Raw genomic sequence first — 16,444 nt, 5'->3', positions numbered from 1 at the left:
TTAAAAAGTCCAACAAAGTAATCAGATTTGAGATGCAAACAAAGCTCCAGATGATTTAATACTCAGCCTGTTGCTTAGCAACCATGCGTCATTACAAAAGCAGATCCAGCACCTGTAATGGAAGTGATCATCAATGACCTGCTGTCCTTCAGATAAATTAGTACTCTGCAACACAGCAGAAGATTCAAAACTTTGAACAAAATAGGTTACTCACACAGCACATGGTTTGCTGATAAAGGATCCGCCACATATAGACTTACCTGCATTCTCAGATACTAATGCTCCAGTGTTTCCGGCATCTGTTTAGTACAGGCTTGACCATAGTTCACCAGGGCTCCAGAATGTGGCTTTTAGAGACTGGGTAAGAAGCCTGTCAGACCTTGTCTGAGGTAGACAGAGGAACAGGGGAGTAGCCTCTTTGCTGTTGATCATTAAAATCCAACTGGCTTATTTGAGAAAGAACCCCTATGGCACTTACCGGGTCTGGGATTACACGTACCGGGCCAATTCCAGGGGTGGTGAGACTGACGTATGAGGACAGATTGAGATGGTTGCTGCTGGAATTCAGACGAATGAGGGGAGATCTCAGAGACTTATAGAATTCGGACAGGGCTAGGTGGGGTAGATGCAGCGAGGATGTTCCCGATGGTGGGGTGCGTCCAGAACCAGGGGGCACACTGAGGATTCGGGGTGGACCATTTAGGACGGAGATGAGGAGACATTTCTTCACCCAAACAGTGGCGAGCCTGCGGAATCCATTACCACAGGAAGTCACTGGTGCCAAAAAACCGAATGTATTCAAGAGGTGGCTAGTTATAGCACTTGGGGCGAATGGAATCCAAGGTTATGGGGAGAAAACAGGACTTGGCGACTGGGTTGGACAATCAGACAATGATTGTGATGAAAAGTGGAACAGGCTCAAAAAGGCCAATGGCCTCCTCCAGCTTCTATGTTTCTATACATCACTTCTGAACTGCTGTTTGATGCAGCTCCAGTAATCAGTTACCGTATTTTTCCTGTGAGAAAAGGTTAGGGCAGTGACATTCAGACAATCATGTTAAGAAGACAACTAAAAAAAAAGTACATTTGTGGCCACTTGAAGGAGACAATGGATCAGAAAGAATTGCTCTTTAATAATGAGATATGTAAAAATCAATTCACACAGCCAAAGTTTAAAAAGTTGGTAATTTGTAAACTAAAGATTTATTTTCAGGGGTAAAGAGGATTAAATTACAGAAGCAGGATGCTTAACACAGCAAAGAAATTCCACTGCCACATCAAAATTTGTGTTTTTAAAAAGATCACACAAAATTGTACGTTTCAAAACTGGCGAGAGTCTAAAAATAAACTGGTGTGCAGGTGTTGAAATTAAATAAATTTATTAAATATTAAAAAACAATTAAGCAACTTCTAGACCAGCACTTAAAACGCCACAGTATAACAAGCTATGGATTGGTGTAGTTGAGTGTTTGCTGGTCAGCATAGATACGATGGGCCCGTATCTATGCTGTATGACGCTATGGAAAGCCAGGTACAGGTGTCAGAGAGTGAAGCCTATTGTTTAGGTATATTTGGGCAGACAGGGGGAGGGTAGACTTTCCAACTTGATCAGAAGTGATCCCAGGACTCTGAATCCACTAGCCGTTACACTGGACATCACTTCTTTCTATATGATACAACGGATTGAATGAATCAGGTCTCAAACTATAAGCCAATCCATAAAGTAGAGTCTTGCCCTGGCTCATGAGGGAACATGATACAACCTTAAATACATTTCTTCACTCCAGACTTCTGGAAATTTCCAGTGTTGCAGCAACGACACAGGGTCTTAATCTGGTGATTTAGAGCAGAGTTTAATCTTGCTTAAAAATAAAAACTGGTTGCAGCAACAGTGAACCAATTTAAAGCATGAACTTATTTATAAAGAAGAAAATAAATATACAGCTGGTGTCTCACAATTTTGGGCTTCGAAAAGAATAATTATTTTCCAAGATCAACAGCAAATATGTACAAGCATGTCTGATTAGAAACTGCAGATAACCACACCACTGATTATTGCTTTGACATTGTATCTACAATTCTGCACTGGCTGTTATAAAAAGCAAATTGCACCACGAGGTCATCACTGTTCCATATGGGTATGAGACAGGCATAACAATGCTAGCCATAGACAATAACGATCCTAGCCAGCAAGTAACCATCAAGCCAAACTGCTGGAAAAGGCACTCATGGGATGTTATTTTGTTGAGACCAGGATCTAGTTTGATGATGGCGACCTCTCTTCAACACTGTCCATCCCACAGTCAGACAAGCTGCTCAGTCATTCTCTTGTTTTGGACAAGACTGACCTCTGACAGCTCAGCCTGTGGGACAGGAGCCCAACAATTAACCACAGAACACAAGAGAGAATGAGACAGAGACACTGGCTTACACATGGAGACAGAGTGGGAGACAGAGTGGGAGACAGAGTGGGAGACAGAGTGGGAGACAGAGTGGGAGACAGAGTGGGAGACAGAGTGGGAGACAGAGTGGGAGACAGAGTGGGAGACAGAGTGGGAGACAGAGTGGGAGACAGAGTGGGAGACAGAGTGGGAGACAGAGTGGGAGACAGAGTGGGAGACAGAGTGGGAGACAGAGTGGGAGACAGAGTGGGAGACAGAGTGGGAGACAGAGTGGGAGACAGAGTGGGAGACAGAGTGAAACAAAACTGGTCTTGAATTGTCTATTCTTTTCTAATGCTCGAGAGGGAGACAGTGTCATTCAAACAAAGAGGCAGAATGAGGAGAGACAGAAAATGAAACGAGAGAGAGAGAGAGAGAGAGAGAGAGAGAGAGAGAGAGAGAGAGAGAGAGAGAGAAAGTACAAAAATGAAATAGCTGATTTGAATAATTCTTCAAGAGTCCCATAATCTGAGCACTAGGAATGCAAATTCAAAAGCATAAAAGCTCTTTTTTAAATATATATTGTACATAGGCTTGTAAGAAAATTATACAACTCTATACCCACAATTTCTTTATAAAGATCAATTTTTATACAAATTATTATTATTTCCTCATCAAGTTGGTTCAAACCCTTTTAAAACAGGAAACCCAAATCAGGAGTTCTCCGCGATACAGCACTGAAGTTATCGAAAAAGTAAACACACTACAAAACTGGCCACCTTTAAACCACGCTCTGGAAAAAAAAATCGGGAATGAAGCAGAGTTCGTACCAATCCAAGGGCTCAGCAAAATGTCACTGCCAAACCAAAATCATTTGCATTTCACACACAAAAAAAAGAGGTTCTACTCCATTGCAGCAACCCAACTGATTTTCATACCTTCTCCAGCAAACGCATTGGAAAGTTGAAATTCTTGCACAGACACCACGCCATCTCTTTGCCACCACCTCCCCAAAAAAGGACTTACATTTATGCAAAATACCAACAAAAATAGAGTAATAGGGAAAATGGTTGCTGTGTTCTGGCTTGTTTTCCTTACTCCCAGCCATAGAGAGTTGTCACAAATCACGTGCACTCTCACATGAGGTGATACTGTGTTTCAGTAGAACATGGGCTCTCCATACAGGAATCGTGCCCGCAGATTTGGGTTGGGAGACCAACAAGCCACAGTTCACAGTTCTTCTGAACCAGTCGAGAGAGCTAGGTAACATTATCTGCTCTTGGAAAAAGGGGACAGGACTGACTGGACAGGCCACGGGGGAGATTATACCACTGCATATGGTGCATATCTGCAAACTGACTGTAGGTAGAGTGGGCACACAAGCAGTTCATATTTACAAGGTAATTCGAGCAGGAGGACAGTCGCATGGGAAAGCAAACCACAATTTAAAGGGAAAATTAGTTCCCCAAGAATCTGCCTAATCAGAGTCAAAACTGTTTTCCACCAAAACTAAGAATTTGGTTTTAAAGATTCAGGCAGATATACTCCAGTTTGCTACATTATATAAAGATATACCTTTTTGTATGACATATATACAGATCAGTCAGTCACATTGCTTTGCCTAACAGTTTTATAGCAGGAATTTCCAATTGTTTGCCAATCCATTTGATCTGTTTGGAATTCCTGCGTTAGTTCCTTCTCCCAATGTCCGTGTGGAGATCAGAGTGGGCCTCTTTTCCTTGGTAACTGTCAATCCTAAATTGCAAATGTTCATACTGAGGAATCCCGGATTTGCTCCCTTTCAAAGTTGCTTTTCTTCACTCTGGTCACACTTGCCAGCAAACCCGACTCAGTCACTCTTCAAGAAAGCAAATATCAATGAGTGAACACACCATCCAACCAATTTGTTGACCTACCGCGAGAAAGGCTTAAGCCTGGTTTGCAGATTAATGTTGACATGTTGTTTTTAAACACCATACTTTTATTTTCAAAGCAGTATAAATATATAGCTACCTGCAGCTGTTAAAAACACAAAGTCACTCCAATAATACAAGGCAGCACTGAGAGGAAAGGTCGCAAAGTAGAGTCTGCACATGGACCAACACCACGTCTTCAGATGATGTGGCAGCATGAATACAGTAGGAGACAAAGGATAGATCTTTGGGCTGCTGGTGACAATGGTGTCGGAAGAGAACTCATGGCAAACTGCAACTTAAGACCATGCTAGGGAGATCCCACAGAGTTCAGGGGAATGGAAGAGAACGGCACCATCAACTGTGTTAAAGCCTGCTGCAGAGAGACATGGAGAGATAGTGCGTGATGGTGACAGTCACAAAGGACTGTGACTGATAAAAGCAATCAAAACCACTCAAATTCAATTAAAACAGAATTGATAGGAGTTAGGAAATACCTGAAGATATTTTCGGTTTAGTTTGATAGTAATGCAGAAGGGATGTTACTGACCAATGTTGCAGCGTCTGGCACCCCCACCCCCCTCACCAGTTTATCTCCTGGGAGTCTCTGTGGGTGTGCGTCATAATCAGGTACTGTACTGGGACTACCAAGAGGCAATGTGGACCCACAGCTGGCATCATTCACACCAATGGGAAACCTTCCCCCACCCCCCTTTCAGCTGTGGTATCTGTCATTTGGTGTGGCACACTCCAAGCTGTGTGCGTTCCTTCAGGCTGAGTATACCCAGGTCAGTTCAGGGACTGAGCTAGAGTCCTCTCTCTGTTGACAGAGTCGATGCAGGTATTGGTCAAGGCAGCCACAGAGGCAGTAGCAGGGAGTTCATATTAATCACTGTGAAGCAACAAGCATAGTGACTTTTGCATTTTAAGCAGAAGATGATCAAATTTGCTGCACCCATCTTTTTAAGATGGAACTTGGATACATGGAGTAGAATTCACTAGTTTTGGACTACCCTTGTCCTTCAGAAAAATCACAGGTAAAAACAAACTGTTCAGTAACCATTTTTAAATAGCGTTTTCTACAACTCTGTAGTTTTCACTGATGCTCATTTGTTTAAAATAAAACATGCATATACCCAATTAAGTTTTGTAAAATACAGATTAATTTATCAGGACCTCAGCAAGAATGCCAATGTAAAGGGGAATGATATTATTACTCTACAGGAGGGCGTGCAACATGGGAAGCTAGCAGTTTCATGTTGCTACTCTATGGTAGCAAAACAACATTTGGTATACTGTGTTCAATTCTGGTCTCCCTGCTTTAGGAAGGATGTTGTGAAACTTGAAAGGGTTCAGAAAAGATTTAAGGATGTTGCCAGGGTTGGGACAGGCCAAATAGACTGGGACTGTTTTCCCTGGAGGTGAAGGGGTGATCTTAGAGAAGTTTATAAAATCATCAGGATCATGGATAGGGTGAATAATCAAGGTATTTTCCACTGGGTAGCGAGTTCAAAACTAGGAGGGTATACGTTTAAGGCGAGAGGGGCAAGATTTAAAAAGGGACCCAAGGGGCAACTTTTCGTGCAGAGGGTGGTGTGTGTATGGAATGAGCTGTCAAATGAAGTAGTGGAGGCTGGTACAATTACAACATTTCAAAAGGCATCTGGATGGGCATGTAAGAGTTTAGAGGGAAATGGGCCAAATGCTCACAAATGGGACTAGATTAATTTAGGATATCTGGTCGGCATGGAAGAGTTGGATCGAAAGGTCGGTTTCTGTGCTATACAGCTCATGACTAAGTGGCATTCACAACCACGCCAAAAAGACGTACTGCCTATCACAAATGGGCTCTAGTATTTCATTTCTCATGTCAAGCCAGGTACATTCCAAAGACTGGCTGCTTGTACAGGCAAGCTACTTTTCCAATATCCAACCAGCCTGTGCTTAGAAAACTCTAACCACACTGCCCGATATTGGATAGCATTTGGCAAATGGATAACATTTGCTGAATACACATGAGCATGTTAAATTGGCTGTCAGTGTAACAGTTATGATCGTCAGTCAGACAGTGAGACATAATAAGAGGCCTGCTCTGGGCAGATAGAACATATATACGCAAAGCGCCAATCTCAATTGGACAAAATAGGCAACAGCAATTCTCTCGCTCATTCCTCAGAGGAATGGCCTGACCAATCACAAGTCAACATGCCTGGTTAAAATTTAAACAAGGTTTGACAGTTAACTGCCAGTTATCATCTACTGATGTAAGAGGGCAATATCTTTACGGATCACATTCCATTTGCCAACCAGTCTGCATCCTCTTACAAGAATGAAAAATGTTGCTCCTTTTATTTTGATGTTTGTTGCAAACGTCCCGACTAGTCCAAGACAAAAAGCTTCAAAATGTGTCTTTTTTCAGCAAAATTCAAGTCTGTACTATATGACAAAAGCAACTTTTAGCATGTTGTAAAGCAAGATTAAATTTGAAGTGGATACAAGGCATGAGTAAAGTTCAAGGGCTGCACAGTAGCTCAGAGCTTAGTGCTGCTGCCTCACAGAGCCAGGGACCAGAGTTTGATTCCATTCTTGGACGACTGTGTTGAGTTTGCATGTTCTCCCTATGTCTGCGTGGGTTTCCTCCAGGTGTTCCAGTTTCCTCCCACAGTCCAAAGATGTGCAGGTTAGGTGAATTGGACATGCTAAAATTGCCCAATAGTGTTCAGGGATGTGTGGGCTAGGTGCATTAGTCGGGGGTTAAGTGTAGAGTAGGGGAATAGGTGTGTGTGGGTTATTCTTTAGAGGGTCAGTGTGGACTTCTTTGGCCGAAGGGCCTGTTTCCACACCATAAGGATTCTATTAAAAATATATATCTATGCAAATTATTATGACTCATACATCCTTTCAATAACTTGACATTGTGCACACATTTGAAAATCTGGGAGAGTGCCTTACAATCACATTGTCAAGGAAGATTCTGGGTAATCCAAGATGGAGGACGGGAAAAATTTCTGGCTGTAAAAGGCTGCTCCTTTTCTGAAGTATTTTAAATGTTGGAAGTGATTTCCTTGAATTCCAGGAGCAGCAATTATTGTTTTATATGCTGTTGCAATTGTTTCGGAACTTTGAAATTCAAAAAAGTCAAAACAACAGCACTTTTAAAAGGGAGAAAGATAGACAAAGGCAGCAAGCACACGGTCTGTAAGAGAGAGAGAGAGAGAGAGAGAGAGAGAGAGAGAGAGAGAGAGAGAGAGAGAGAGAGAGAGAGAGAGAGAGAGAGAGAGAGAGAGAGAGAGAGAGAGAGAGAGACAAGGAAACCTATACTGCTAATTGAGCACAGCAGTGAATCTGCGCAGTTACTGCCTTTGCTGTTTGAATTCATGTATCGCTGGACATTTGACTGTGTCTAGAAAACTTAAACAGCGAGATCCACAACTGATCTTGGAAGAACCTGTTTAGGAGGCGCCACAACACAGAAGCACAAGTAAATAGTTTTAAGTATAGCCTTGCTGTAAATCTACGATAGTGAGTAGAGTGGGGTGTTTCTTGATTTTATGTTTTTATTGGGATCTGTCTCTCAATCCTGGAGCAGTGTTTTGTAGAGCAATAAGATGGTGTTATTTTCTGGGTCTGTAGATCGGAAGGAGCAAAATGGCTTTTAGTAGAGTGTTATGCTCTCCTTGTCGGATGTGGGAGTTTTGGGAGAGTTTAAAGGTTATTGAGTATTATATCTGTAATAGGTTGCAAATCCTATCAGATCGGATGGATCAGTTGGAGTGACAGGTAGAGACAGAGACAATGAGGAATTTACAAGAGCTAGGGGGTGTGATGAATGGCAGTTATAAGAAGGGAAAAAAAGCCACAGATACAGTCAGGTAGATGGGTTAACTCCAAGAAAGGTAGGAGGGTACAGGAGTCTTCTGTGGCTATCCCCATTTGAAACATGTATACTGTTTTGGAAAACATAGGGCGTGATGGACTCTCAGGGGAATGTACCATGAACAGCCAGGTTTCTGGTATCAAGACAGGCTCTAATCTAATGAGGGGTACATCAGGTGCCAATTGATCAATTGTGATAGGGGACTCTAGTCCAAGGTACAAACAGACACTTCTGTGTCCAGCAGCGAAGCAGCAGAATGGTGTGTTGCTTCCCTGGTGCCAGGATCAAGGACGTCTCAGAGAGGGTGCAGGATGTTCTCAAAGGGGAGGTGGGTCAGCAGGAGGTCATTGTACACATTGGTACCAATGACATAGGAAGGGAAAAGATGAGATTCTGAAGGGAGAACATAGAAAGTTAGGCAGGAATTTTAAAACGAGGTCCTCAAGGGGAGTATAATCTGGATTACACCTGGTACTATGAGCTGGTCAGGGTAGAATAGGAGGATGGAGCAGAAGAATGTGTGGCTGAACAGCTTGTGTATGGGAAAAGTATTCACATTTTTTGAAACATTGAAATCTCTTCTGGGGTAGAAGGGTGGATTGCACCTGAATTGGAAGGGGACTAATATACTGGCAGGAAGATTTGTTAGAGCTGCTCAGGAGGATTTAAACTAGTAAGGACGAGAGAGTTGGGACCCAGGGAGGTATGGAGGAAAGATCAATCTGAGACTGGAACAGTTGAGAAAAGAAGCTAGACAAACATCTAGGGCAAGCAGGAACAAAGCAGAGAACAAGGTAGGGCCGATAATTAAACTACATTTATTTCATTGCAAAAGGGATGACAGATGAACTCAGGGCATGGTTAGGAACATGGGACTGGGACATCATAGGAATTACAGAAATATGACTCAGGGATGGACAGGACTGGCAGCTTAATGTTCCAGGATACAAATGCTACAGAAAGGATAGAAAGGGAGGCAAGAGAGGAAGAGGAGTGGCATTTTTGATAAGGGATAGCATTACAGCTGTACTTAGGTAGGATATTCCTGGGAATACGTCCAAGGAAGTTATTTGGGTGGAAATGAGAAATAAGAAAGGGATGATCACCTTATTGGGATTGTATTATAGACCCCCCCCCCCCCCCCCCCTAAAAGTCAGAGGGAAATTGAGAAACAAATTTGTAAGGAGATCTGTTATCTGTAAGGATAATAGGGTGGTTATGGTAAGGGATTTTAACTTTCCAAACATAGACTAGGACTGCAATACTGTTAAGAGTTTAGATGGAGAGGAATGTGTTCAGAGTGCACAAGAAACTTTGAGTCAGTGTGTGGATGTACCTACTAGAGAAGATGCAAAAACTTGACCTACTCTTGGGAAATCAGGCAGGGCAGGTGACAGAGGTGTCAGTGAGGGAGCACTTTGGGGCCAGCGACCATAATTCTATTCGTTTTTAAAATAGTGATGAAAAAGGATAGACCAGATTGAACAGTTGAAGTTCTAAATTGGAGGATGGTTAATTTTAACAGTATTAGGCTAGAACTTTCAAAAGTTGAAAAATGTGGTGCTGGAAAAAACACAGCAGGCCAGGCAACATCCAAGGAGCAGGAGAATCGATGTTTCAGGCACAAGCCCGGAAGAAGGGCTTATGCCAGAAACGTCGATTCTCCTGCTCCTCGGATGCTGCCTGGTCTGCTGTGTTTTTCCAGCACCACATTTTTCCAACTCTGGTCTCCAACATCTGCAGTCCTCACTTTCTCCCAGAACTTTCAAAAGCTGATTGGGTTCAGATGTTCACAGGTAAAGGGATGGCTGGAAATGGAAAGCCTTCACAAATGAGATAACGAGAGTCCAGAGACAGTACATTCCTGTGAGGGTGAAAGGAAAGGCTGGTAGGTGTAGGGAACGCTGGATAACTAGAGAAATTGAGGGTTTGGTTAAGAAAAAGGAATGTCAGGTAAAGACAGGATAGGTCGAGTGAATCCTTAGAAGAGTATAAAGGCAGTAGGAGTATATGTAAGAGGGAAATCAGGTGGGCAAAAAAGGGAGAAAGAGATAGCTTTGGCAAATAGAGTTAAGAAGAATCCAAAGAGCTTTTACAAATACATTAACAATAAAAGGGTAACTCGGGAGCAAATATGGCGGATTAAAGATCAGGAAGGCAGCCTTTGTGTGGAGCCGCAGAAGATGGGGGGAGGCGCAGAAAAGAGGAGATACTAAATGAATATTTTGCATTGGTGTTTGCTGTGCAGAAGGACATGGAAGATATAGAATGTGGGGAAATAGATGGTGACATCTTGAAAAAATGTCCATATTACAGAGGTGGTGATGCTGGATGTCTTAAAATGCATAAAGGTGGACAAATCCCCAGGATCTGATCAGGTGTACCCTAGAGCTCTATGGGAAGCTAGGAAAGTGATTGCTTGGCCCCTTGCTAAGATATTTGTATCATCGATAGTTACAGTTGAGGTGCCAGAAGACTGGAGGTTGGCTAACGTGGTACCATTATTTCAGAAAAGGTGGTAAGGACAAGCCAGGGAACTATAGACCAGTGAGCCTGACATTAGTGGTGGGCAAGTTGTTGGAGGGAATCCTGAGGGACAGGATGTACATATGTTTGAAAAGGACTGGTTCAGGATAGTCAACATGGCTTTGTGCGTGGGAAATCATGTCTCATGAATGGGATTGAATTTTTTGAAAAAGTAACAGAGGATTGATAGGGCAGAGCTGTAGATGTGATCTATATGGACTTCAGTAAGGCATTCGACAAGGTTCCCCATGGGAGACTGATTAGATCTCATGGAATACAGGGAGAACTAGTCATTTTGAGTCAGCTCTGTATCCAAAAGGTAGAAGACAGAGGGTGGTAGTGGAGGGTTGTTTTTCAGACTGGAGGCCCATGACCAGTGAAATGCCACAAGGATCGGTGCTGGGTCCTCTACTTTTGGTCACTTATATAAATGATTTGGATGTGAACATAGGAAGTATAGTAAGCAAGTTTGCAGGTGACACCAAAATTGGCGGTGTAGTGAACAATGAAGAAGATTACCTCAGATTACAACAGGATCTGGATCACATGGGCCAATGCGCTGAGGAGTGGCAGATGGAATTTAATTCAAATAAATGCAAGGTGCTGCATTTTGGGAAAGCAAATCTTAGCAGGATTTATACATTTAATGGTAAGGTCCTAGGGAGTGTCGCTGAACAAAGACTTTGGAGTGCAGGTTCATAGCGCCTTGGAAGTAGAGTCACAGGTAGATAGAATAGTGAAGGCAGCCTTTGGTATGCTTTCCTTTATTGGTCAGAGTATTGAGTATAGGATTTGGGAGGTCATGTGGTGGATGTGCAATTCTGGTCTCCTTCCTATCGGAAGGATGTTGTGAAACTTGAAAACATTCAGATAAGATTTAAGGATGTTGCCAGAGTTGGAGGATTTGAGCTATAGGGAGAGGCTGACGAGGCTGGAGTTATTTTCCCTGGAGTAAAGGCTGAGGGGTGACCTTATAGAGGTTTATAAAATCACGAGTGGCATGGATAGGGAAAATAGACAAAATCTTTTCCCTGGGTTGGGGGCATCCAGAACTGGAGGGTATAGGTTTAGGGTGAGAGGGGAAAAGATATAAAAGGGACCTCGAGGCAACTTTTTTCATGCAGAGGGTGGTGTGTGTATGGAATGTGCTGCCAAAGTAGTGGAGGCTGGTACAATTGTAAAATTTAAAAGGCATCTGGATGGATATATGAATAGCAAGGGTTTGAGGGATGTGGGCCAAGAGCTGGCAAATGGGACTAGATTAGGTTGGGATATCTAGTCAGCATGGACAAGTTGGTCCAAAGGGTCTGTTTCCATGCTGTACATCTCTATGACTCTGACTCTAAGTAGGCTATTCAATCAGGAATGTAATATATATCTTTGAAAAAGTTATCCAACTTCGGCCCACCTCCCTGCTCTTTCTATCTCACCCTGCAAATATTTCCCCTTTAAGCATTTACCAAATTCAGCAATATCTTTCAGATTGGAATCTGCTTCCACTACCCTTTCAGGATATGCACTCCAGAATCTTAGTTTTCTTAAATTTCAGTTCAGATTAACCATTTATCTAAAGGGATGTTAAAATGTGAGCTAAGTGCTGGATGTAGAGAGGAAAAGAAACCGTTCTCATTGTGGGTCACTGGAGTATCTAGATTTAAAACCGATTACAGGAATCACACTAATACATAGACAGCCAGCTTTCATTTGGGAGAGATGGTCACAGTGATAATGTCACTGAGGTAGCAATCAAGTAGCCCAGGCTAATGCTATGAGGACATGGGTTCAAATCTCACTGTGGCAGCGCATGGAATTTACTTAAATTCAATTAATAAAATCTAGAGTGTAAAGCCAATCTCAGAGTCGGTGCAACATTGAGGGCCAAAGGGCCCGTTCTGCGCTGTATTGGTCTATGATCAATAACGTGACCAAAACTGTCAATAGTTGCAAAAACCATCTTGTCCCTCAGGGAAGGAAATCTGCTATCCTTTACTTGCCCATCATCTATTTAGTAGGATGAGGTAGTAAGTAGAATAAAAGGAGTTTGCAAGAAACTTTCCAAGCAGCATTGACTAGGTTGGGAACAGGTTTACCATCTGATCGGTTTGGTCACCAACATCCAATATCTGCCATCCTTCACCTGCTCTGACCTACACAGGACAGAGACACAATGTGGTTCACTCTGAACTGGCACAACATGCTACTTCTCTCAAGGGCAATTCGAGATAGGTAATAAATGCTGACTTTGACAGCAACATCTGATGACAGAATAAATAAAGAATTTGTCCATCTACTATTTGTGTAAAAAGAAATGTTGTTACTGAGAATACGTCCAGTTACTTACACTTCATCCATCGTGACATCTTCCTCATCCTGAGGGAGCTGTAAGTAGGGGTTGTTGGAGGCTGGCCGAAACTTGTACCCAGTCAGCACAAAGAACACCAGTGTTGACGCCTCTACTAGAAACTGGAATGTTGAAAATAAAACAAAGTCAGAAAATAAAAGGACAGGACATAAAATGCCAAACAAATGAGATTAGAGCTCCTGCTTGTGTAACCAGTAACATTTGACTGAAATCTCTTGGACTGGCACAATAAATTGAAGACATTCAAGATGTCGGGTGGGAATCCAATTTGTCTTCCATGTTCAATAACAGCAAACTAGAAAGCATCCCTGCTTTAAATCAAAAAAAAGAGCACAGCAATTGTCCACAGACTGCACTGTTTCAGAAGACTATCAAAATGAAAATCTGGGATTTTTTATTCAATGAAAAAAAACAGGTACATGGGCAGGTGCACTCTAAAACATTTAATGTTCGCCAATAAGATGGCTACTGCACAGAAAATTTGTATGGTGTTCAGCATGGTTTTCTGTGGTATGAAATTGGGATTAAACACTCCAGTGAGAATGCCTCATGATTAATTATTTCCAGTTGTACTAATAAAACTGAACCAGATTTTCAGTCCAATATCAAGAAATCAAATATCAAGAATCAAAGCAAGGAAGAAAAATAATGACCCTCTATTACGATACCCACTTGCAGTGGCTCAAAAAAGATATTTACATTAATGAAATGAATTAGAGAAACTTGAACTAATTTCACTTTGGGTCAATCGTGCTATTTGAGAAACGACTTACACCAGTTTGCCAACTATCCCTAGCTTTTAGTGTAGGGCATTTAGGAATCAAATCAGTCGTCAAGGTGTTTCAGTAAATAAACTGGTGTTTTCCCAACATTGAACAGAATGCAAAAGAACATTTGCCCCAAAAAAAACCCGTCTTTCCAACACCCCAATGCTCACAAACAACTGCCCTATCTGACAGATTTTATTAAAATGCTTATTCCTTGCACAGAGAGGGGTTGCTCCTAATACCCAGTTTAAATGCATTTCTCAGACATATATGTGCTTAATTTCTAGTGCTATAGTCCCACAAATTTTAAAGTGATATTCTGGGTTCAACGTATTTCAGATTTGCACTTCAGTAAGGCCTTTGATAAGGTTCCAAGTGGTTGCTCTTGAAAGTTAGATCGCAGAGAATCCGGGATGCGCTGGCAAATTGGATACCAAACTGGCTTGATGTTCGGAAGCAGAGGGTAATAGTGGAAGGATGCTTGTCGGACTGGAAGCTGTGACTAGTAAAGTGCCTCAGGGATCAGTGCTGGGCCCATTACTGTTTGTTATCCACATCAAATGATCTGGAGGACAGCGTACAAGACATGATTAGGAAGTTTGCTGATGACACGAAAATAGGCGGTATCATGGATCGTGAGGAAGGTTATCAGAAATTGCAGCAGGACCTTGATCAGGTGGGGAAGTGGGCTGACAAATGGCAAATGGGAGTTTAGTATAGATAAGTATGAGGTCTTGTATTTTGGAAAGTCAAGTCAAGGTGGGAGTTTCATAGTGAATGGTAGGGCCTTAAGGGGTATAGTGGAACAGGTTCACAGTTCTCTGAAAGTGGAGTCACAGGTAGACAGGGCACTGAAGGCGGCTTTTGGCACACTGGCCTTCATCAGTCAGGGCACTGAGTTCTGTTGCAGTCGGACAGAATGTTAGTAAGGCCGCACTTGGGAGTATGGTGTTGAGTTTTGGTCACCTTGTTACGAGAAGTAATTTACAGGGATGTTGCCAGGACTCAATGGCTGGAGTTAAATGGAGAGGTTGGACAAGTTAGGACCTTTTTCTTTAGAGTGTAGGAGGCTGAGGCGCAGGCGGGGGGAGTCTTATAGAAGTGTATAAGATCACAAGATGCATGGATAGGGTGAACGCACTCAGTCTTTATACCAGGTTTGGGAAAATCGAGGACTAGAAGGCATCAGTTTAAGGTTCGAGGAGCAAGAATAAAAGGGAACCTGAGGGGGCAACTGTTGTACACATAGGGTGGTACACATTTGGAGTGAGCTGCCAATGGAAGTGGTTGAATATTTAAAAGGCATTTGGACAAATACAGAGGGGAGGATTAGAAGGACATGGGCCACGTGCTGGGAAGTGGGGTGAGCACGGATGGACATTTTGGTCAGCATGGACCAACTGGGGTCAATGAGCCTGTCTCTGTGCTGCAGGAGTCTATATTTAAAATACAAGGTCACCCATGAAAACCTCTTCAAATCTTGCTAAGCTTTCTCCTGCCATTTCTAACAAACTCTTTAGTTCTGGGCAGCATGGCGGCTCAGTGGTTAGCACTGCTGCCTCACAGCACCAAGGTCCCGGGTTCGTTTCCAGCCTCAGGTGATTGACTGTGTGGAGTTTGCACATTCTCCCAGTGGCTGTGTGGGTTTCCTCCGGGTGCTCCGGTTTCCTCCCACAGTCCAAAGATGTGCACATTAGGCGAATTGGCCATGCTAAATTTCCGATAGTCCTAAGTGCATTAGACAGAGGGAAATGGGTCTGGGTGGGTTACTCTTCAGAGGGTCAGTGTGAACTGGTTGGGCCGAAGGGCCTGTTTCCACACTGTAGGGAATCTAATCTATGACACTATAGGCCCGTTCCTGACTTTAGCTTTTCATACATCTCTATCAGCAATCGTGGCAACATCCCTTCAGCTAATTGGACCCCAGATTTACTACTCTTGCTGAACCGGTTTCCTTTCTCCATCTTTTGGACACTCCTTAATATTCAATTCTTCCCAAACCTTCTAAACATCAGTTTCATCCATTCCTTTTGGGATATTTTGCCAAGTTAAAAGGCACTGGAGTTGCATGCTATTGTTGACCATCTTTTCTCTCTGATGTAAATTTCCAATGTATTTCCTTTGTATTAGAGACATTGTTGATTACCTTAATAAAAAGCCCCAATAAGTGATCACAGCTCTATGTACATTATTCAATAATCAGAAGTATTCAAAAAGTTCAAAAATATCTAAACCTTCTAGTAATTCCCACATACACCATTATTTTATAACACAATACAAGCACCACTTACATTTCAGATCTATATTGAAAACATCCATATGGCATTAACTTGTTTTTCAACAGTTGCCAAAATTTGGAACTTTTGGTTTTAGCTGTTCCAATCTCCATTAGCTTAAGCCCTGATCAATCTTCCTTCATCTGTCAGACTAAACAGGCACATTCCATCATTTTGCTGTTACGGTTCACTTATCACAAACCCACAAATCTGTGCTGGTCACAATACTTAGATAATTGGTCCTTACTTACGTTGTACATCCACTGCCACTGAAACGGGACAGTGAATTTAAGAAGAATAGCGATGATTCTGGTGAAATATATATAACAAACAATCTGTGGA

General features: G+C 42.4%; 1 protein-coding gene across 2 annotated transcripts in view; it reads right to left on the bottom strand.

The window, feature by feature from the left end:
* Nucleotides 1-1,184: 1,184 nt before the first annotated feature.
* gpr108 (G protein-coupled receptor 108) overlaps nt 1,185-16,444 on the bottom strand; it is a 50,542-nt gene continuing 35,282 nt past the window's right edge. For both annotated transcript variants that reach the window (XM_072564326.1, XM_072564325.1), the window contains 3 exons: nt 16,354-16,437; nt 13,039-13,160; nt 1,185-4,239 (listed from right to left, as the gene is read on the bottom strand). In XM_072564326.1, the coding sequence (XP_072420427.1) occupies nt 4,152-4,239; nt 13,039-13,160; nt 16,354-16,437 (294 nt within the window). In that variant the 3' untranslated portion in view covers nt 1,185-4,151. The remainder of the gene's footprint in view (nt 4,240-13,038; nt 13,161-16,353; nt 16,438-16,444) is intronic.

Source organism: Chiloscyllium punctatum, chromosome 46 (assembly GCF_047496795.1).
Source record: "Chiloscyllium punctatum isolate Juve2018m chromosome 46, sChiPun1.3, whole genome shotgun sequence".
Taxonomy (NCBI): domain Eukaryota; kingdom Metazoa; phylum Chordata; class Chondrichthyes; order Orectolobiformes; family Hemiscylliidae; genus Chiloscyllium; species Chiloscyllium punctatum.
Note: the sequence above shows the minus strand (reverse complement) of the source record. Positions and strands in the feature narration are given on the sequence as shown.